The 23133-nt window shown below is 40.9% G+C and overlaps 1 protein-coding gene and 1 long non-coding RNA gene across 2 annotated transcripts in view; one reads left to right on the forward strand and one right to left on the reverse strand.

Moving 5' to 3' along the window:
* The window catches only part of dachd (dachshund d), a 134562-nt gene extending 127093 nt beyond the window's left edge, over nt 1-7469 (forward strand). The window contains 2 exon segments of the mRNA XM_088010401.1: nt 716-784; nt 5747-7469. Of these exon segments, the coding sequence (XP_087866527.1) occupies nt 716-784; nt 5747-5784 (107 nt within the window). The 3' untranslated portion in view covers nt 5785-7469.
* LOC148160390 (uncharacterized) overlaps nt 1-15144 on the reverse strand; it is a 143210-nt gene extending 128066 nt beyond the window's left edge. Inside the window, exon 1 of the long non-coding RNA XR_015764662.1 lies at nt 12937-15144. This is a non-coding gene — a long non-coding RNA (uncharacterized LOC148160390). The remainder of the gene's footprint in view (nt 1-12936) is intronic.
* Between the last annotated feature and the right edge of the window lie 7989 nt (nt 15145-23133).

Raw genomic sequence — 23133 nt, forward strand, 5'->3', positions numbered from 1 at the left:
TCCTCCGATTAACCTCTCATCTTTGAATGGGCTCTTTCGACTAACCAGTTGTCAGCACAGTCAGGTGAAAACATTAAAAAACTGGGTAACACTTTATTTGAAGGGGTGACACTGTCATAAACATGACATAACACCTGTCATGAATATGAGGGAGTCTTGGTGAATACCTACGACTGTTGTCATGAAGTGTCATTCGGTAAATAATGACGCTTTTAATTCAAAGTTGTGCTAAAACCTGCATTAAAAGTCCATTAAAAGTGTCAACTTTGCACCAAAAGGGCCATTATTTACCGAATGACACTTCATGACAACAGTCGTAGACATTCACCAAGACTCCTTCATGTTCATAACATGTCATGTTAAAAAAGGTGCCAACAAATGTGAAGGGCTGCTTTAAAACAAGGCGTACGCTCAAAAATAAAACCTCCACTGTGTCTAGAAATTATCGGCTGCTAAAGCAAAGTTCAGTGACTGATTTATCGGTCTGCCTGTAGCTCCGTACAGTACAGAGGTAATAGAACCAGAAAAGGAAAAAAAAAAAAAGATTTAGGTATAGTTTTTGATCGCTGGAGATAATCGCACGGAGAGGCACGTAGTTGCACTGAGCAGAGACATGGCTCGCTCTCTAGTTTGCGATGAATGATGCTGTGAAAGCAGGGCTCTGATAGGTGGATGTCAGGCATGTTTAACGGCTGTGATCCCTCTCCTCTCGCAGACTCTCTGACCCCTGAGATGGAGAGTGACCGCAGCAGTGGAAGAACAGATGCTGAAAGGACAATACAAGGTACAGGGGCTCAGATGAGACAATAAATCTCTCTCTCCCTCACTTTTGCTCTCTTTTTTTTCCCCCCTTCTCTCTCTCTGCCTTTTCCACCCCTCCTTCTCCCACCACACACACATACACACGCGCAAACACACGTCTTCAGTTTATGAACATTAGTGTTTCTGCGCCTGCTGTTCAGACATACACCACCATCTGGGCCACAGCACTAGGTCAAGATCATCGGTTTTCCCTAAGAATAATATTATTCTTTTACTTGACTTTTAGCGGCGGCAGGTCTAAACCAAACAACCGCTCTCAAAAAAGCTACATATTTACAGCTCGAGACGCTATAATGAGTTATAAAGCCAAAACAAAAAAAAAAAGCAGAGCAACCCCTCCTTTGATACTCATAATCGGAGCAAATCAATCCGTTTTATGAACAAGCCTTGTACATTTTTAATGATTTGTTTGTTTGCTAGCCTTGAGGGTGCAGTTTGTGTTTGAGGGAAGGCCACCGCGGCGATAACCTCCGTCGGACCGCCTTCTATCTGTGTTTACCCAGATCCGAGACGCCTCGTGAAAAGGTTGAATATCCTCATTATTGCTCAAACGTCTCGCTTTAATGCACCCGCTCAGAACTGCCCTTATCAGCGAGGAGAGAGGTCCCAATTTACCCTGGGAAAGATGCCGCATGCAATTTGCTTCGAAAAAATAAGGTTGGGGGAGTTTCTGACTTTGCACGCAGAGAATATGTTAGTCGAGTCTTTAATGTGTGATTAGTCTACTTGAACCGACATAAAAAACTAGAGATGAATGATTACTGCAGATAATTTAGGGCATTTTTAGGCCGTCTAATTGGTATTTCCCCCCAACCCCCTTAAAGGCGAAAATGTTTCTGTCACAATTCACTTCCCCAATATCCAGTTCCTTCAGCTTCTTCTTCTTCTTTTTGTGTGACCTTTTGCCTTCGTCGCTTTCGTGTTTTTAGTAAGATGCTTCCTTATATTAGCATCCCTTTAGCATTTAGCAAGCGTTGCTTCCCTTTTCCCTTCTCACAGAGGATAATTTTACAAGAGTGGTAAAAAAAGGCAACACATCCTTGTGTTGATTTGACTGAAGTAACTTACAGAAGCTCAGTCAATAAAGACACTTTAAGTTTGTTTTTGGTTTTTTCTGACCAAAACAGGTTAAATCCAGAATGTCTTCACGCAATGATGAATGTGTGCACAATTTACTCATGTGTTGGGTCTTTCCCAGAGTTGAGCGAACGCAACGTTACGGTCGTTGGAGTTACTCTCTTGAACACAAGGGGTTGCTGTTGAAAAAAACCAATGCCGCTATGCAGCGGAAATGGCAGCAGAGGAAAAGTAATGAGTTCATGAAGACTTTTGACTGACAAAAGAAACATTTAAATCTACAAGGAGGACAGTAGAGATTAATATTTTTGTCACTAAATCTATTTCTTTTCAGTCTGTTGAAAAGAAATCACGGCATAAAACGACGCAAATTTACTCCATGCAAAAGTTACGTGTAATAAACTAGAACAACACAGGGAGGACGCGTTGAACACAGCCACTGAAATTGATTAAAAGACTAAACAGCAAAGCCCCGTTTTGGTAATGACAACTTCAAAACATTTGTGTGGAGAAAATAGTCTTGATGTTTTGCTCGGGGGCTCTCTTGAGACATCCCTCCACACAAGTCGTCTTCAGATCTTGAAGGTTCTCTGGGCCTTTTCTATGCTCTCGGCGTCGCGGTTCTTTCCAGGAATCGTCGGCGTAGTCAGGTAGTTCACAAGCAGTTTTATCCGTTTGTTTTTCTTCCATATCCTTTGTGGAATATCTGAAATTAACCGCGTTAAAGCCTCACGTCTTATGTTCCACAAGAGCAGTCGCTTTTCAAGCCGAGGTATATATTTATCTATGTTTTATTTTTTTTTTACACTCAAACCCCGTGAAACAGTTGCGGCTGCGACAACAGAGTTTATAATTTTCCAGGGTCTCTCAATCACTCTGATCACTGCCTCAAAGAGCGGAATGAGACCGAATAACGCGGCTACATTTTTTTTTCCTGTGTTTTGTTCAATTAGAGAAGCATTTGTCTGCCACCCATGTCTCCTCTACTCTGCTCCGCAAGCCTCGCTGTATAATTAACCTCAAATGGCAAAAAATGATGTTGATAAATTACACAAGCAGAAAGAGGAGGAGGAAGAGAACTCGAGGAGGGTTGGGGGGGGGGGAAGAAAGAAAAAAAACAAGCCTATCACCGGCGCCGAAGCAGACAGAGAAATGTGTGGGTGCATTTTCGACTCCAAATTCGAGGAAGCGAACGGAGAGGCAGACAGGGGGAGGGAGAAAGGAAAAAAAAAATAATGAGGGCATAATTTTAGAGAACTAATTATTTCTATTTGTCTTTTGTCACACTTCTCTAATTCTGCGATATTAACACAGTCTGTGTTTATTAATTGCTTTTTTTTTTTTTTTTTTTTTTTTTTTTGGCAGTGTTTTGAATCGGGTCCAAGGAGGGGAGCGCGGCCCTTTTCGCAGGCAGGCGAGCTGCTGGGGGCCCGCGCCTCGCCCCGTTGCCGCCTGGCAACCGGGCGCACGTGCCCGTATCTTTCCCCCCGCATCTCCCTCCGCCGCCACCTTCCCCACTCGACGCGTTCGGCGGGGTTTACACGACCCTGCGCGCAGCCAGATAAAGTTCTTTGTTGCAAGATTAAACATCAAAACAGTTAAAGTGAAATTAAAATTAAATGAATGAATGTCACTGAAGCAAAAAAGACTGTAATTAATGGATCCCTTAATTGTCTTCATAAAATATTTGCATGGGCATAATTTGCATAATTTACATGTATTAATTAATCTTTCAAAGGAATTTTGTGCTGAGAGAAGCCAAAAAAATTCCCCTTGTTTTATTTAGCACCTAATGAAATATTTATTCTCTTTAATGAACTTTTCATCTCGATCCGAATGTGAAAATGCGAAAGTTTCGCCGCGCCTTAACGAGGACCCCTGCGAGTCGAGAGGGAACGTCGCGACGCCTTGGCGTTTCCGCGCGCGTCGAAAACCTGCTCGTCGAGTTCGCAGGTTTGAGCCGCTGGAAGTCAAACGCGCCGATATGCGACATCCCCTCTCGACGGCACGTTAAACGTCATCATGCACCAAACGATCAAATCGCCTTTGTTTTCATTAACGCCCCCGCCTATGAGTCGCCGCTGTGGAGGCAGGCGAGACAAACCAGCGAGGCGACGTTTCATCCTTTCTGCGTCCCGTCGCGCTCGCCTCATCCCCTCCCGCTGCCTGTTTTTGCGCTTCACCCTCCGTGCCGCCGCGTTCACGCCGTAATGACTTTCGCGCAGAACTCGGTGGTGGTTGCTGCTCGAACAGAAGCAATGCCTAGGAGACCTACGGCAGTGCCGGGTAATTAGCCCGTGTGTGTGTGTGTGTGCGTGTGTGCGTGTGTGCGTGTGTGTGTGTGTGTGTACACACCCCCCCTTTATGAGTTGTGTACACAGTCAGATGCAAACGACAATCTTTTGTTGTCCCCCCCCCCCCCCACTCTGTCTGTGTGAAGCACATAAAACCCCATCATGACAGGTTAAGCAGGCCTAAGCCGCCAGGCCAGGATCTACCGCGCATCAAGACGTTTCAACCGGCTAGTCAAAGGCCGTCTCCCGATGTCCCGCTCTGCTTGTGTCATGTCCAACAAGCAGGGCTGCTAAATTTCTTTGTGCGCCTCTTTCTTTAACGCTGAATAATTCAGGCCCGCTTGCCACAGAGACGTTTCTTAAAGGCATTAACTGTAAGCGTTCTCCGGCAGAGAGAGAAAACGGGTGGGTGGGCGGTGAGGTGGGGGTAAATGTGAAGGTAATAAACGTCAGACAGGCTTCGGCGCTGCGCCTAACAGATCTCTTTTTACTGTCTCGGGGGGAAAAAAAAGGTGGCGCTGCTCGCTCAGGCGAACACGCGGGCAAGAAGAGAGTCTGTCCGCTTGGCAGTGGCCAGAGATCACGTGACGGAGCCGTTTACGGTATCCACGGCGGCGACGGCCGCGGCCGAGCTGAAGGCCACAAACGTGTTCAGACTGTTTAGGTCGGTTCGATAATGCAGCGGGTTTCGACGGCATTCTTGCTTCTTGAAGTTTTCCACATTTTGTCTCCGTACAGTAAACTACTGTTGTTGTTTTTCTTCTTTTTTTTTAGATTTCACGTGATAGACAAATAAACTAGTGCATAATCACGGAGCGGAAGGCTGCAGAGATTCATGCTGAAAACTTGAAGGCACAAAAAGAAGTTGTACACTCCATAAGTCTGGCTTTTGTGTCGATGTCAAGAAAACAAGTCGATGTTGAAGGAAGCTATAAAAATTCAAAATCCCACAGACGACACAGCAGATGTGTAGAACAAGGTTTTCTGGCCATATGAGACCAGAATTAAACATTTTGGCCTACAGTCAAAAGTCAGAAAGGGTCGAAGAGAAATGCATGCCACACTTTTCAGCTATTTATGTTTGAAATGTTCTGAGAGCAATGCACCGTTTCCTTTCGCTTCAAAAGTATGCACTACCTGTCACATAATGATCAGAGTAAAGGATATTAAAGTTTGGAGTTTAAAGAATAACAAACGCCATCTAATGGTCACTGTGTTCCTAATCCAGACTGAAGTCAACCTACTTCTAATTTCTACTTTATTTTATGTATTTAAAAAGCAATAAAGTTAATTACTCCACATGATATTTAATCACATTTGCCATGGCTGCTAACTTTATCTTCTCCCTAAATCAGCTTATGAATTCACAGTAATGCCGTTCGAATCCAAAGACTAGAGGGCAATATTTCAAAGTTGCGTTTCATCAACAATCACATCCTGAACAGTGCATTTGCGTCAGCAGATTGTTAGCTGTTGGCTAATCTTTTTGCCTCCTCTCTCTCTCTCTGTCTGCGTGTGTGTGTGTGTGTGTGTGTGTGTGTTCTCTGTTCCAGATGGAAGACTGTTCCTGAAAACCGCAGTGATGTACTGATAAGGCCACGAAGAGCTGGAGGACAGAAAGATTTTATAAAAAAACAACAACAAATAAACAAAACAAAAGGACTGAAAGAAAAACCCATGAAGGTTTCGGGGAAGCCCCTAACCCAGGCCGATTTAGTTGAAGAGAGTTCAAGCTGCTCGTAGGTGGAAATGCTGTGTTCAACCCCCCCCCCCCTCGCTCCCCACCCCAAACGCTGGAGGAGTCTGAATGTACAACGAAGAAGTCGTTCTCATCGCGGAAGGAAAACCTGAAGTAGTTTGACGAGGCAGGTTTTGACGCGGACAGGTTCGCCGACTTGAAGGATAAACACATATAACCGAGCACAGTTAAAGAAAAATTAAAAAAAAACAATAATGTACCCGAGGTGCATTGTTGGTAATAACTCCTAATAAGTTCACAGCACTGAAGATTTTTTTATACTGTATCTCAGCCAGCGAGAAAGCTTTGAAATGAAAATTCGACTGAAGTTTTGTTTTTGTATTTCAAAATAAATCCCGAGAAGCTAAAAAGATTTAAAAAAAAAAAAAAATGAAAAAAAAAAAATAACATGAACATTGTGGAGAAAAAGGGGGGGATTAAAAAAAATGTGAATCTATCCACGCGGTCATCAAAAACGAAAGAAGGCCGACGTTCGATTTTCATGTTTTCTAAATTAGATGAAAATACAATCAAGTTCCGTTTTTACCATCGTTGTATATACAAGAGCTAAATGTTAAAGATAGGAAGACTCGCACTCTGCTGAACCCCCGAGTGGACTCGTAAGGTATGTGTATATAACGTTAAGAGGTATTGTGTATGCAGTAGAGCTATTAGGCAAACAATACCACCATTTATATAAACCTTTCTTGTTTTCGTTCTATCTCTGAGCCATCATCCTTTCCTATAGCTGCCATTTTCTGGTGAGAAAGCATGCAGGCATGTAAATGTTTGTCCTGGAATTATGATATTTAATAAATCCTATATTGTGCTGAACAAATAACCCGACTCGCCCAAGCCCGGACAATTCTAAAAACCATGATTAACGACGTCTCAGTCTCAAAAACGAAGACTTTCGCTGTTGATAGTACTGTAATCTTCGTAACAGAGGTCATACTTCTCGGAATTTCCTGTACATTGTCGTCATGAGACACTCTTGAAATCAGCACCCCTTGTTGCTTTTTTGTTTTTTCCTTTTTGTTGTTTTTTTTTCCCCGTAAGTATCTGGTCTGATTATCATCACGTGCCAGCTTGGAATACAATCAGTTAAGGACGCTACTTTTTAAAAAGCGAATACCACTTTATTACATGGTGTTTAACACATGTTTTGTTTTAGTGTTTCATGGATATCCTGATGAGAAAAAAAAAAGAAAAAAAAAAGAATACTTTCCTTTCCCTAAAGACTTTTGAATTGTGGTGCTGCAACACCTGTGTATATTCTCTAGTCATAAGCTGATGTCAGTCCTTTATCTGCTAAACAATTTAGACCTTATGTGTTACAATCAAAAAGATGAGGAGGAGAAGGAGGAGGAGGAAGAAGAAGAAGAAGAAGGGAAGTGTATCCCATTCACGATGTGTTTGTTCCTTTTTGTTCTTAATGGAGTGTCTAAGTCTGTTGTCACTGATAACTTATATAGCTTCTCGAATCATCTATTTCATTGTACTTCAAATTCAAATAAAGTTAACATGTTGATGATAAACCATGTGAGTTTAAATGGTGTTCCCTGAGACTTTCGAGGTTCTACATTGTGATAATGATGACGATGCTCACTTTTTTTTTTCACACTTTTCTGTTCAAGTCGGTTCAGATTAAAAGACCATAAGCTGGTAATATCTTACCCATAACAGACAACTCTTAGCATGTGCATTTAGCAAAAAGTCACAGTGTTTCTCAGGCTAAAGCTAACAATTAGCTTGAGATGAAAACAGATAAAAAAATAAAAAAAAACTACAGCTGAAAAATGCTTTACCAGTTTTTGCTTGGTAACCTTTGAGCTGCTATTACATTTACATGGTCTACATAGTTGCAGTAGTCCATAATAGTCATTTTCTGTCCACACAGAAACTGCTAGTGGAGCAACACCACAAAGACTTGTATGTATTTCTGAGTTGCCCCAACTCTGGGGAAGAGATGAAAAATTATTTTCTGCTCACAATCTCAAAATAGGATGATCAAACAGATAAATTATCAAGATGAAGATAGTGTTGTCATAAACAAGCTTGAGATGAACGGGGAATTACATGATAAAGGGGGATTATGGATCGCAACCATTTCAATAGTTCAAACATCAAATATACAGTAAAATGCATTAATACGTACAGTGGAAAACATAATAACGCTACACAGACGCTAATACTCTAGTCTTCATTAACCCCGTTCTTAGAGGTTCAACCAATCAGCGTAAAGCAAAAAAAAAAAAAAAAAAAAGAAGGTGCTCCTCCACTGGTTGCTTTCAAAAGCCAGCTAATGGTGCGTCACATAGCATATTGTACTGACCTATTTTGGTTTCCCAGGCTGCATTTTGTTTCAAATGTAAAGAAACCTGCAAAGAGTGAACCACAAATACGGGGGTTCACTTAACACCTTCTCTTTGCTTGGTGACTCCATTACAAAAGCCAAGTTTGTTGTTTCTGCAAGCTGGCCGGTGGGTCCTTTAATGTGACGTCATCACAAACCCCCTCTAGTCTTTTTCTTTTTTTGTTTGTTGTTTTGTTTTTAAGTCGTCGGCCAGTGTGAGACTCAAGGTGAGTAAAACGAACTAAGACATTCGTTGAGGCTCCGCTCAGGTTGATATTAACTCCAAGAACAAATAACTATATACATTTCGGTATAGTAGGCCTAATGTAGAGCAAAGGAAATCACTTTAAACCGCATGTTCTCAGTGTGAATGTGAAACATCACATGGTTGATTCAAAAAACAAACAAGGACAAATGCTCCATTCCCAAACCCCAAAAAAGGTACAAAATGGTGAAGCGTAAAACCCAACTTCTGGAACAATTTCAGTGATCACTCACTTAGCTAACTGTGGATTAAATATGCAGTTGCAGGTATAATTAAAATCTTTATTTTAAAAAATCCGTATATTAAAAAAAAAAAAATCACATGTACTTTGCCTCGTGTGGCCCCATTTTTTTTTTAAATCTACCACCGTGTAATAAACTTCTTTGACCACGCTCAAGAGTCACGCATCAGGATATCTGCTTTAAGCTGTTTTAGTTCTTGTAGTGTTTCAGGCACCTCCAACAGATTTTATTTTATTTTTTAATTGATTAGTTATTCACAAAGTTCCTCAGTTTTACTCCGGGGACACAACGGCTTTCCACAGGGATAATTCCAGAACAGGTACCGCTCCAGAAACACACGGGGAAAAAAAAGAAAAGAAATATGAAATCGACATTGAGAGAGAATTTTCTGCTGTAAGCACTTCTGAGTGAAATGTGTTGACACAGCATGTCTGGCCCATTCCCATTTTGCATGCTTTTTAAAGCATGGCCATAACACGGCCACAGAGATGAATAATTGACTGATTGCTGCATAATTCAGTGCTGCATTGTAAAAATTCAAGGCCTGAAATATTTCAAGCTTTTTCTTTCTATTTTTTTTGTTCATTAAAAATGAGGTTAAAGTTTCAATCAACCTTGAAAGAACAATACGACACACAGCGGGCAATCAATCACGAGGAAGCGGCGCTTCTCGTCGAGCGCGGGCCCGCGTTGGGCGCTTGCAGCTCGGCCCCCGAAACTTTAGCTCACTCTGGAGTGAAAGAAACAAAGGGACGACGTCCACCTCATTCATTTAATGGCTCCGTTTCTTTTTCGGCGCAGCGACAGATTTAGTCCGCTCACCTCCAACGAGCCCGTGTGAAGTGGGCTATTACTCACATATTCTGTTTATTTCTCCATCTGAAGCCCCTTTTTTTCCCTCCCCTCTCCTCTCTTTCCTCTCCTGCACTGGCACGTGAAAAAGGAGGCCCCGCAGCTACATGTTTCATATCACTGCACATTTTGTAATAAATTCAATTCAGTACAAATATGACCATGAGGCACGAAGACTTTAAATACCAAATGTGCATTATAGATGTGGTGTTGCTTTGCACTTTTGCCGTTCTGCGGAAAGGCGCATTGCTGATTACATATTCAGAACTAAAAAAAAAAAGAAAGAAAATACTTCGGACGGTTGTCTTTGATTCACTTGGCTTCGCGTGGAGATGCACTCATAAAGACTGTATGTCCAGATGTGATTATTCCGCCTTCTCGTGTTTTGCTTAATGTCACACGCTGCACAATTTGTTGTTTTCTTACTCTGTCTGACAAGATGTAGGGTTTATTTAAGTGTAAACGACACGTGTCGTCATATTTTAGAGCCAGAAAACGTAAAAAAAAAAAAAAAAATCTTTCAAGTTTGAAACAGAAGTTGTTTTTTTTCCCCTCCTGCTGTAACAATATACGAGGGCACTGATAATGATGTTTGTAGCATCTCTGTTGATAGAAAATTGATTGGTTTCTTGAGAAAAAAAAAAAATTTAAACTGGGACAGTGGCGTGGGCGTGTGGCCACTATTTAGTAATGCAGGCAAATGATTTAGAGAAATAATTAATGCGCAGAGGCGTTCCCTGCATCAGTGGCGCCCTGAACAAGCTACTCCAACTGATTTTGTGCAAGACAAAACAAAATGCAAGTGCAAGTGTTGTCAATGTATCTGAGGCAGCAAATGAGCCCTTTTGGCAACGCATGTATAAAGGGAAGTGGAAATTTGTTCACCCCATGATTACCAAACTTGAAAAAAAATATATATATTTTTTTATATCTGGGGGTCATGCCACACCCTTCTCTTTATTTGTTCCTTAGGCCATCCTGAGCAGCTGCCCATATCATAAACCGCTACTGTCTCTGTGGGAAAGATGGAGGAGATTTATTGGGGGAGCGGGAAAAACTCCAGGAGGCAGGAGGCAGTTCTTCTGACTCATCAGAAACGCTCTCTCTTAAAACACCTTTTATCCGAGGATTATGAAACAAATAGAAACTGAGATTTAAGTGAAGGAGCGAGTCTGAAGGGAAAGGCTATACCACACTTCAAGCTGCAGGGACCACAGGGAGTAAATGGTGAGGCCACTAGGGGGCCAAAGGTGTTTGTGAGCACAAAGTTTCTGATAAAACGCTGTCTTTAGAAAAGCTTAAGGTTTTGGTAAAGATGGCTTTTGACCTCCAAGACTCTGAATATTAATATATTCATCACCAGGTATTAGAAGGGCTTGTTTGCTGTGATGTTAAACGGTATTTTCTAATAATTGATGAGATGAGAATGGATTGAGGTGTAATTTTTTAATTAAAATGTAAATAAAAGCTTTTTTTTTAAAATCCATACTCCTTTAACAATGTTTTATTATTGTTGAGAGATGCTTGTCTTCTTGGCTGAACGGAAACACATTTAGACCCAAATCTGCCAGAGGCATGAATAATCTTGGGTTTAACTGGATATAGCAGAATAATGTCAACAGCCTGGCTGAGCCAATTCCTTACCCATCGTCATATGCAGCGGAGGATTTTTTATTTTATTTTATTTTTTTTTTTTACTGAAAGCAGCATTTGGTGGCTCTTGATTGCTGGGTTTTGTCCCAAGTCTTTGGAGAGACATTAGGAAGGTTCAGTGTGATTGTCTGAAAGATAGGACTAATGTCGCCTAATCAGATAGACCATTATCTATTAGCAATACTACAAAACACTTTTATCTGACAAGGGCTGGGCCACATTACCTAAATTAACATTTTGCAAGCATGAACATGGAAGACCACAGAGGCGAGAGGAGGTGCCAGGACTGTGCCCTGCGCTTAGACATTCGGCAGTAATTATTAATTTATGATTGTCTCTGGTCTTAATGAAAATGAAAGCCAGGAAAGAGAACAGGGAGGGATAATGTGGCGTGAAATTGAGTTTCATTTGTACAGGGGCCACCTTTTAACTCTGCGCTTCTTAGGCGGAAATGGAGCTGGGCGCTTGCTCATCTCTCTCTTTTCTTCCCCCTCTTTCTCTCTCTCTCTCTCTCTCTCTCCAGAGAGTGAATGTATTTCAGTTGTTTTTTTTCTCTCTTTTTTTTAAATTGTGATTTTTTCCCCCCCTCCTTTAAGTCCTTTTGGTCCAAAAAAATGTTCATATCCTCTCGTCCTTTTGTGTCATTTGGGGCCAACGCCCTTTTACGTCTCTGTTTCTCCCATAAGGCCTTTTCAAAATGACATCGACCTCTTTTGTGTCTGATCATCATGTCAACAGGTTTTTGTTGTTGTTGTTGTTGTTTTTTTAATGGAAATGTTTCAGTGCAGTTTTTCTTTAATGTCAACAAGTTGATGTGCGGGAAAAAAACACAGGCTGAGACGGTTTTGGCATTAGAGGAAAATGAAACTATCCTTGATTTAGTCAAGATCCCGCGGTGTGCCACTGTCACTTTTCATGAAAGACAGAATTAGCTATAAAATGCAATTTGTTTTGACTGTTGTTATCCAGGTAAAAAAAAAAAGGTGAGATGGCTGTTTATAGCATCTCTGTGCTGGTAAAGCAGTGATAATGATTTAACTGTTTGAGTCATACAGGTGATAAATGGATCTGCAGAAATAGGTGTGATAGACCTGAGATGTCGACAGTTCTGACTGGAAAAGAAAGAAGAAATCAGGACTAACCTTCTCTTCAAACTTATTAAAACGATAGATAACACGCTTACAGGTAAGCCAAAAAAATGTGAGATCTTTCATTTTAGGGTAATTGGTCAGACTTGTTATTTTGTGAAATGTTTGTATGCAAAATGTCAGCTTTTGTGAAACCAGCCCCAGTCCCAGACAGCTCAGGGTGAAGAATTATCATTTTGCTGTTGGAAAAGTGGGTATATTTTTTACTTACATTTGCAGAAAAGTTGGTTTTGTTCCAGCTGCGGTTCCCAAAAACTTCCGCTTTGAATCGCACCGAATAATTTGAAAAACTAACAGTAATATTTAGCTTTTTTTCTTTTAGACTGAATGATGAGTGAGTTTATGGATAAAAGTGGCTGCTCAGTTCAAACTCTATTCTCCATCGCTCACCTTGCAGTCGTCCTGTCGTCTTTTCTTTTCAATCCACTGGGAGTTTTTGAAGCAAATCAAAACATTTTCTTGACCCGCTCTATCAAAACAACGTCAGACTTTTTTTTTTTTTTTTTTTTTTTTTTTTTTGAATTTCAAGTGTCGTCTGAGCGGTTTTATGCTCGCAGCGCACGCATCCAAATCACCAGGGCTGGATATATTAAGTCAATTACATTTTTACAATTGTGAGCGAGCTGGATAGTTAATTTAGTTTGACCCAGGAGCCCCCCGACACTCCCTTCAGATAGCAGTGGGATGAAAAAAAAAAGAGTGACCACAGGCGTGAGGGAGTGTATGTCTGAGTGTGTGTGAGCCCGCTGGATTAGTCTTCATTTGGTGCTTCTGTCATGAGAGAAGGGGGGGGAAGGAGATGGAGAGCTGCGTAGAAGAGCAAATAAAACACACAGGGTCAGTGCAACACACACAAACACACACATACACACACCCACATGCTATTAACCTCCCCCCCCCCACTCCCCACCAGCTCATCAACTTTATTTTGCAATCTTCTCTTAGAACCATTAGAATACCCTGAAGAAATGACTTTCCAATTAAAGGGGATCTAGAAGGAGTTTTTCTTTTTTTTTTTCCATCTCGGGCTTGTAGAGTTCTTTATTCCAATAATTTAAATTGAAATTGATTTTTCAATTTGCCCACTGACTGTTATGGGCACAGAGTGCAGGACCAAATAGAGCTTTGTTCTGAGAGTATTTCTCATGACAGAACACTACATGTAAATTTCAGCAGGAAGAGTAAATAGTCTAGTTTATTTCCTCCTGCGAGAACAATCGAGCAGGAAGGGGAAATAAGGCCTTGTGTGATTACAGAATCTGTTGTTTTTGTTTAAGGAAAGTTTGTTCAAATTCGCCTTTAGAGCAAGTTAACTAAAAAAAGTAATTGTTGCTTCTTTAGGGTTCAGTCTGTTTCTATGATTCATATTTTCATAGGATAGGCCAAAGTAGGGCTGTGTCATAAGGAAAATTTTACAGGGCTTTCATTTTCTTTTTATTATTATTTAAATAAAAATCTGACAAGTTTGTCATCCATTAGTATTTAGCCACTTCCTTACATGGATTCTCAATTGGATTCAGGTCTTTGCACTGACACAAACATTTTTTTAATCCAACCCATTCTTACTGTACCGCTGGGTGTATATTTAGGGTCATTTTCCTGCTGGAATGTGACCTTTGACCCCTGTTTCAAGTCTTTTTCTGCCTCAAATAAGAATCTTTCCAGCATTGATCTCTGTCCAACTTCCCACCAACTCTTACCACATACCCCTGTTGAAGAAAAACATAAACCTTTTCTTTTTTTTTTTCTTTTTTTTTTGCATGATGCTCCCACTATCATTTGTGACTTTGAAGACGGCGTTTCCAGGGTGACATGCTGGTAATGTCAATGAGATTTCAATTCAGGAAGAAGTCAGCAAAAGAAAAAACTTAAACAACTGTGTGTCTTTATTTCTGCTGAGAGTCGCAGCATTGAATTTCCGTCCTTAGACATTCTTAGAAACTCCAGCGTTTTCTGTAAATATTGTAAAATTTATCTAATCATAGCGCTCGCATTTGTAATATGTACACAGAAGTTTAACGCAGCTGTGAAACCACAAGGTGACAGTTTGGAGAGAAAAATATCATACGTCTCCAAAAAGCTTCAGATGCTGAATCCCAGGAAATGTAATTTAGTTCTAATGGTGTCCCAGACAGACAGGCCTAATTCACTTTACACTTGAAATATATAATTAAATACCATTTATCCTTTTTTTTCACCTTTATATTCAAAATTAGGGACTACTTTGTGTTGATCACTCACACTAACTTCCCAGCAATTGATCTTGATCCTCCTTGCATTTACGCTCAGGCAAACGTACGGCGTCTGGCGCCTGCAACCGGCTTCCAAATGAACATTTACCGCCGCGACGGCGAGCCCGCTCTTCCTGAGCCGTGCTCCGAAAGCCGGGCGGATTCCACTCGAGCTGTTTTACAGATGCGTCTCAGGAATCCGAGGCCGTTCTTCTGTGGACGAATGGTTCTGTCTTTGGCTCCTGACAGCTGCGCGGGCTTGTTGTTCCCTCTCTCCTGAGTTGTTTTAATAAAGTTGTGCTGCAGGACTGGTGAGGGAAGATTAATGGACGCACAGGAAGTGTGGCAGTTGTGAGAGGATGCAGGACAGAGCGGGCCAGCAGCCATCTGTTCCCTCTCCTTTACAGCTCTCTTAATGGAGAAGCAAACCAAACAACATGGATCCGAGCCCTGCAGACACACACACACACACACACACGTTTTTGCAGTGCACACGGCTAAACACAAAACATCATTTCATGTGACAGAGATGAGAGGTAGGCTTTTGTCATTGTATTCCCTCTTGTTGGATGCGCTGTCGTGTGTGTGTGTGTGTGTGTGTGTGTGTTGGTATATGTGGTTTAGCAGGACATTTCGTCAGAATACACGCAACACTAGCAGGACATTTTGAATTAACGGGACAGGGGCGGTGTCCTGCTAATTTTGACAAAAATCTAAAAGCGTAGAAAGGTTTCTATTGGTCCAATAACCCCAAAAATGCAAAAAAAACGAGATGTCCGTTTAATACACATAAACCAGTTTTTGTGTATAATTTGTGTATCGCCACAGTGCCCCCGGTGGCAACTCTGTGTAATAGCAGGACCTTATGAATATTCACACAAGCTCTTGTTCTGATTGGTTGTCTGCCGGAAGGTCCCGCTAATTACTACAGTGTCTTTCTAATTCACGTCGCTGTTTACACACATGAATTGTGTGTAAATTGCCAACTCTTACACTGGGGATGAGTTGGAAATATGATTACTCTGTGCTATAAAGACTGAATATTTTATAAAGGTTAGTTGGATGCCTAAACCCAACCTTTTGTCCAACCTTACATTGGACAAAAGGTGTATGTGGCACCTAAAAATATACAGAAATTAATATATATTTTTGATCAAATATTTTTTTATTTAAAATATTATGAATAATACGTGTGTGGAATAAGTGTGTGGATTAAAATAAATATAAACCATAAGAGAGCCATTTTTTTCACCAAACTATTGCTAACAGTTTGTTGATTCTGGTCTGCTCTGCATCCTCAGAACCAGAACCAAGCATTTTGAAGCAGAACTTGGCTTCAGTGCACCATAAATCTTGAATAAACTTACAGAAAACTGCAACACAGCTGAATTCCTTTAAATCAAGGCAACACCCCCCAACCCCCACCCCAAAAAACACAACAATTTACAGTTGTTTCTAAATCTTAATCATTGGTACATGTTTCAATATAATTAATGTATATGATTTTAATTTTGATTTTACTTTGAATTTAATTTCTATGTTTTTCTTTTTTAAGGTAAATGTATGTTATTTTTATCACTTTTTAGTCCTTTGATGTAAAGCACTTTGAACTGCCTTGCAGCTGAAATGTGCTATACAAATAAAATTGACTTGACAGCAGTTTTCAGATCTTGCCCAATATTCTCCACTGAGTTTATGTCTAGACTTTGAATTTGCCATTCTAACACATAAATATGTTTTTATTTAAACCATTCCATTGTAGATCTGGCTTTATGTTTAGGGTAATTGTCCTGCTGGAAGGTGAACCTCTGCCCCAGCCTCAAGTCTTTTGCAGACTCCAGGTTCAGGAGTGTTCAGGTTTTCTTCCAAGATTTCCCTGTATTTGGCTCAATCCATCTTACAATCAACTCTAACAATCTTCCCTGTCCCTGAAGAAAAGAAGCACCCTCAGAGCATGATGCTGCCACCACCATTTTTGTCAGTGGGGAAGGTGTGTTCAGAGTTATGTGCAGTGTTTGTTCTCCACTACAAAGTGCTCTGCATTTTTCCCAGAAAGTTAAATTTTGGTCTTGTCTTATCGTTTTTGCTGTATCCCAATATGGCTTCTGGCAAACTGCAAATGGGACTTCTTATAGTTTTCTTTATACAATGGCTTTTCTATTGCCACTCTTCCATAAAACCACATTTTTGCAGTGCATGACTAATAGTTATACTATACTGCATTTCAGAAATATCTCTGCATTTCATCCAGAGCCACCATGAACCTCTTGGCTGTATCTCTGATCAGTGCTCTTCTTGTTCAGCCTGTAAGTTTAGGTGGATGGCCTTTTCTTGGTAGGTTCACAGCTGTGTGATTTGCTCTTTCCATTTCCAGATGATTCATGGAACAGTACTCTGTGAGATGGCCTAAGCCTGCTTTAAGCTTCTCCACAACTTTATCCCTGACCTGTCTGGTGTGTTCCGTGGACTTCGTGATGCTGTTTGTTCCCCAATATTCTCTTAGCCAACTGTTGAGGCAGTCATAGAGGAGTTGAATTTTTTTTACCATTTGCAGTCATCAGGCAACTTCTGAAGGCAATTGGCTGCATTCAGGGAAAGGGGGCTGAACACTTTTGCACACCGCACTTTTTAGCTTTTATTTGTAAAAACTGTTATGAATCATGTATAGTTTTGTTTCTACTTCACAAGTATATACCACTTTGTGTTTGTCTTTCCCATAAAATTCTGTGAAAATATAGTTCCAGTTGTGACAAAATATGGAAAAGTTCAAGGGCTATGGATACTTTAGAAAGCTACTGTACAAATAGTAAGGCAAGTCCAATGACAGAACCACAACCGCCACAACCAAGTACCCAGAATAGTGTGAAGAAACATCTGAAGGGAATATAACCTTGAACACACCTCGTTAAAATGGGAAATGCCACACAAAGTGGTAGAAAACGAACAAGCTAAGATCCTGTGGGCCTTCCATATACAGGAAGACAAAATGGGAAAAGCAAACCAACTGAACATGGTGATCATTGAGCAGCAGAGCAAAGCAGTTGTTATGATGTAGCTATCCTGAATGAACAGAAGGTACAGAAAAAAACTAGAGAAATACCAAAGGCTAAAAAACCGCATCATCCTCCTAGTTGACTTATTTTGGGCTGTCTAGTCCACAATACTAAATTTTGCTCTAGATGGGGTCTGGTGTCCACATGTTAGGCCATTATTTTATGACTTGGTGGTGGTGGAAGATTATAACACATTACAGGTTAGACTCAAGATGTTCAGTGTTTCTTTTGTTGTGTAAGTTTACAAAAGTTAGCAACTGCATATATTTACCATGGTGCTAAACATGGTGATTTAAAATGAATAAGTATTTTTCTGAGAAAAATGTTGTCCACATATCATGTAAAACGATAATTCTTTGTTTTTGGAATCATTAGGTCCCAATCAGCCCATAGATGAATTAATAATGCACTCCATGTGAGAGTTTGGGTCTTAGGACATTACAAAAAAGGTGGAAGGTGAAAGCAACAGTAGTGCTTGTGGTCACTGAAACCCTTGGGGTAATGACCCCTAAACTGGAAGACTGGCTCAAACAAATACCTGGAGATAGATCAGACCTCTTGATACAGAGAAGCACACCTTTGGGAACTGCTAATATACTGTGAAGACCAAGGATCAATAAAGTATTTTTGAATTTGAAAGAAGGGATAACCAGTCATGGAGTAATACAGAATTAGAAATATAAAAATAAAAATCGTTTCTTTAAAAAATATTTAAAGTGCCAAAAATATCATGATTACTTATGTTACTGTTAGGACAAAAATTTAAAGATTGATATTTTGTTGTTATCTCAATGTCTCTACTCTGCATACATGCAGATTGTCTAGGTAGTCTAAATTGTCTATTGGCAGGTACATCAGCCAATCTTTTTCTGCAGGTGTTGTGTCTGCCATTAGACAACAGTTTTTGTTTTTATGATATAAAGTGTTTTGAACTGCCCTGCTGCTGAAATGTGCTATACAAATAAACATGATTAATTGATTGAACAGAAATGATTAAAGGAAGTGACAACATTGCTGGTGGGAGATACCATCTAACTGTTGCCTCTTAATTAAAGAAAATGTATGATAAACTATTTAACTTTGAAATATTGAATGAAAGTTACAAAATATTACTCAAAATTTTCTTGTTCCTGAAAAAAATCAGACCTTGTGTGCTTCAGAAACAAAATGGAATTCTCCTTTTGTTGTACCCCTCCTCCTCTGTCAAAGTGGTACAATCCGTCAAGTCCAGGTGCAAGCCATTAGTATTAATTGAACTTGTTTCATTTGTTTTGCGTGGAGAAAGAGGTAAGACTCATACAGAATCTCTTAAGACATTTAAGTACATATAGTTTTGTAATTTTGCTGAATGTTGTAGGTTACTTGATGCTTGCATACATCAAAGCATTTGATTTGCAGCATTTTAGCTAGTAATTACAAACCATGTTAGTCAGTGTACCAGAGTTTAAAGGGAAGGTGGCTCACTCCAGAATTAGATAAAACTGTATTTGGTCATTTTCTGTATATCAGTGAGTGATATTATTTCACAGGCACAAATGATCCTAGGTAATAATCATTAGTATTAAGATAATGTTTTAATATTTGAAGATTTTGAGAATCTGTCAATAGAAAGTCAATTATGTAGTACTGTGTACTTCAGTACATTTTCACATACAATAACATCAAATCATATTGTGTACAGCAGGGGTGTCAAACTCAAGGTCTTAAGGGCTGGTGTCCAGCAACTTTTAGATGTGTTTCTGATGCCACATGGCTGGATAAAATGGGGTGGTCATCAACTTGATTGCACTGAGAAGCTAATTCAGTCATATACTTAAGGTGTTTTAGACCAGACAAACATCTAAAAGTTGCAGTACCCTGGCCCTCGAGGCCTGGAGTTTGACACCCCTGGTGTACAGTATCATGTTGTATTCTCTGATCTTTGCAGGAGATGTCAACAACAAGGTCTCAGAGAGCAAACATGATTCCAGTTATTGCTCCTTAGGTGAAGATAAAGAAGGATTTGATGTAAAATACCTCAATTCATTTAAAGGTGAGTTGTGACTATATTATGCAAAGGATTCCAGAGTTTATTACATGATCGTTTTTTTCTTTTGTTTTGCTTTTTCACTTTTAAACTATTTTTATACTGCACATTATTAGCATAGATCATGATCGATGATCATTATAATCAGAACATCTTTCTTATTCCGAAGGAGACAAGCAACTGCTCAAAATACAATAGAAGCTTATGTATATAAAATTTAAAAAAAAAAATTCCCTTCTCACCCTCCGCGGGTGGTCTCTTTCATCCTCTGAGCTCGGGTCCTCTACCAGAGGCCTGGGAGCTTGAGGGTTCTGCGCAGTATCTTGGCTGTGCCTAGAACTGCACATTTCTGGACTGAGATGTCTGATGTTGTTCTTGGGATCTGTTTGAGCCACTGCTCCAGTTTGGGGGTGACTGCCCCAAGGGCCCCGATGACCACTGGCACCACTGTGGTCTTCACCTTCCAGGTCTTTTCCAGTTCCTCTCTGAGGCCCTGGTATTTCTCCAGTTTCTCATGCTCCTTTTTCCTGATGTTGTAGTCACTTGGTATTGCTACATCCACCACAACGACTTTCCTCTGTTCTTTATCCACCGCTACAATGTCCGGTTGGTTCACCATTACCATCTTGTCTGTCTGGATCTGGAAGTCCCACAGGATCTTAGCTCGGTCATTCTCCACCACCTTTGGGGGTGTTCCACACTTCGATCTCGGGGCTTCCAGTCCATATTCTGAACAGATGTTTCTGTACACTATGCCCGCCACTTGGTTATGTCGTTCCATGTATGCTTTCCCTGCCAGCATCTTGCACCCTGCTGTTATGTGCTGGACTGTCTCAGAGGCCTCCTTGCACAACCTACACCTTGGGTCTTGTCTGGTGTGGTAGATCTGAGCCTCTATTGCCCTGGTGTTTAGGGCCTGTTCCTGGGCAGCCAGGATGAGGGCCTCTGTGCTGTCCTTGAGTCCAGCTTTTTCCAGCCATTGGTAGGATTTCCTGATATCAGCCACTTCAGTTATTTGTCGGTGGTACATCCCATGTAGGGGCTTGTCCTCCCATGATGGTTCCTCCAGCACCTCGTCCTCTGTTCCCCATTGCCTGAGACATTCGCTGAGCACATCGTCCGTTGAGGCTTTTTCCCTGATGTATTTATGGATCTTGGATGTTTCATCCTGGACAGTGGTTCTCACACTCACTAGTCCTCTGCCTCCTTCCTTACGGCTTGTGTACAGTCTCAGGGTGCTGGATTTGGGGTGGAACCCTCCATGCATGGTTAGTAGCTTCCGAGTCTTAACATCTGTGGCCTTCATCTCTTCCATTGGCCAGCTAATTATTCCGGCAGGGTATCTGATTACTGGTAAGGCACATATATCCATATTCCATATATATATCCATATATCCATATCCATGAAAACATGGATATATATATATATATATATATATATATATATATATATATATATATATATATCCTTCTCACCCTCCGTGGGTGGTCTCTTTCATCCTCTGAGCTCGGGTCCTCTACCAGAGGCCTGGGAGCTTGAGGGTTCTGTGCAGTATCTTGGCTGTGCCTAGAACTGGACATTTCTGGACTGAGCTGTCTGATGTTGTTCCTGGGATCTGTTTTAGCCACTGCTCCAGTTTGGGGGTGACTGCCCCGAGGGCCCCGATGACCACAGGCATCACTGTGGTCTTCACCTTCCAGGTCTTTTCCAGTTCCTCTCTGAGGCCCTGGTATTTCTCCAGTTTCTCATGCTCCTTTTTCCTCATGTTGTAGTCACTTGGTATTGCTACATCCACCACAACAACTTTCCTCTGTTCTTTATCCACCACCACAATGTCCGGTTGGTTCTCCATTACCATCTTGTCTATCTGGATCTGGAAGTCCCGCAAGATCTTAGCTCGGTCATTCTCCACCACCTTTGGGGGTGTTCCCCACTTTGATCTTGGGGCTTCCAGTCCATATTCTGCACAGATGTTCCTGTACACTATGCCCGCCACTTGGTTATGTCGTTCCATGTACGCTTTCCCTGCCAGCATCTTGCACCCTGCTGTTATGTCCTGGACTGTCTCAGGGGCCTCCTTGCACAACCTACACCTTGGGTCTTGTCTGGTGTGGTAGATCTGAACCTCTATTGCTCTGGTGTTTAGGGCCTGTTCCTGTGCAGCCAGGATGAGGGCCTCTGTGCTGTCCTTGAGTCCAGCTTTTTCCAGCCATTGGTAGGATTTCCTGATATCAGCCACTTCAGTTATTTGTCGGTGGTACATCCCATGTAGGGGCTTGTCCTCCCATGATGGTACCTCTATCACCTCGTCCTCTGTTCCCCATTGCCTGAGACATTCACTGAGCACATCGTCTGTTGAGGCTTTGTCCTTGATGTATTTATGGATCTTGGATGTTTCATCCTGGACAGTGGCTCTCACACTTGCTAGTCCTCTGCCTCCTTCCTTACGGCTTGTGTACAGTCTCAGGGTGCTGGATTTGGGGTGGAACCCTCCATGCATGGTTAGTAGCTTCCAAGTCTTAATATTCGTGGTCTTTATCTCTTCCATTGGCCAGCTAATTATTCCAGCAGGGTATCTGATTACTGGTAAGGCATAGGTGTTTATTGCACGGATCTTGTTCTTGCCATTGAGCTGGCTTCTCAGGACTTGCCTTATTCATTGGAGGTATTTGACTGTGGCTCCTTTCCTTGTGACCTCATCGAGGTTGCCATTTGCTTGTGGTATTCCCAGGTACTTGTAACTGTCCTCAATAAATATATGGAGGACTGAGTTTTGAAATTACAAGTACAAAATAATGAATTGCATTCAGTTGACAAAAAATGTTTAAGTAACCACAGAAAGACATCCAATTAGATCAATTAACTGATTTTGAAAAATGTTAATTTCAATTGCTACTATTTGATATAATTGCATTGTTTAAAGTTTATCCTACTTATTATGTGTACCTACAGGTTGGGGTGTGTTCAAAAAGCAGATTTCCTTATTGAGTACAGAGAAGTCATAAGTAGAAAGGAACAAGAAAACCTACTGAAAGTTTACCATGATACACTCGAGGTTCTTATGTTTGATTTCAACTTCAATGGACAAAAGCTTTGGTATGCGACTGTTTCAAGGTTGTTGTGTTTTTATTTTACATCTAAATACAGTGATGTAAACATTTTCAGCTTCATCAGTAAAAGTAGTTTTAGTTGGTAGAGGAATATTCTTCTGACATGCAAACACCAAATATGCAAAATCCTTTCCCTTGCATGGTATAATAATTCTTATTTTCATACTTAATATTTTAGTGTTGATGTTGCCAGAGAGGATGGATGATTGGGGAGGCTGGTAAATGATCAGATGAACCCAAACAGCAAAATGAAAGTTAAAAGAGT

Source organism: Poecilia mexicana, unplaced genomic scaffold (assembly GCF_051168715.1).
Source record: "Poecilia mexicana isolate PSO_F unplaced genomic scaffold, ASM5116871v1 scaffold_2, whole genome shotgun sequence".
NCBI lineage: Eukaryota > Metazoa > Chordata > Actinopteri > Cyprinodontiformes > Poeciliidae > Poecilia > Poecilia mexicana.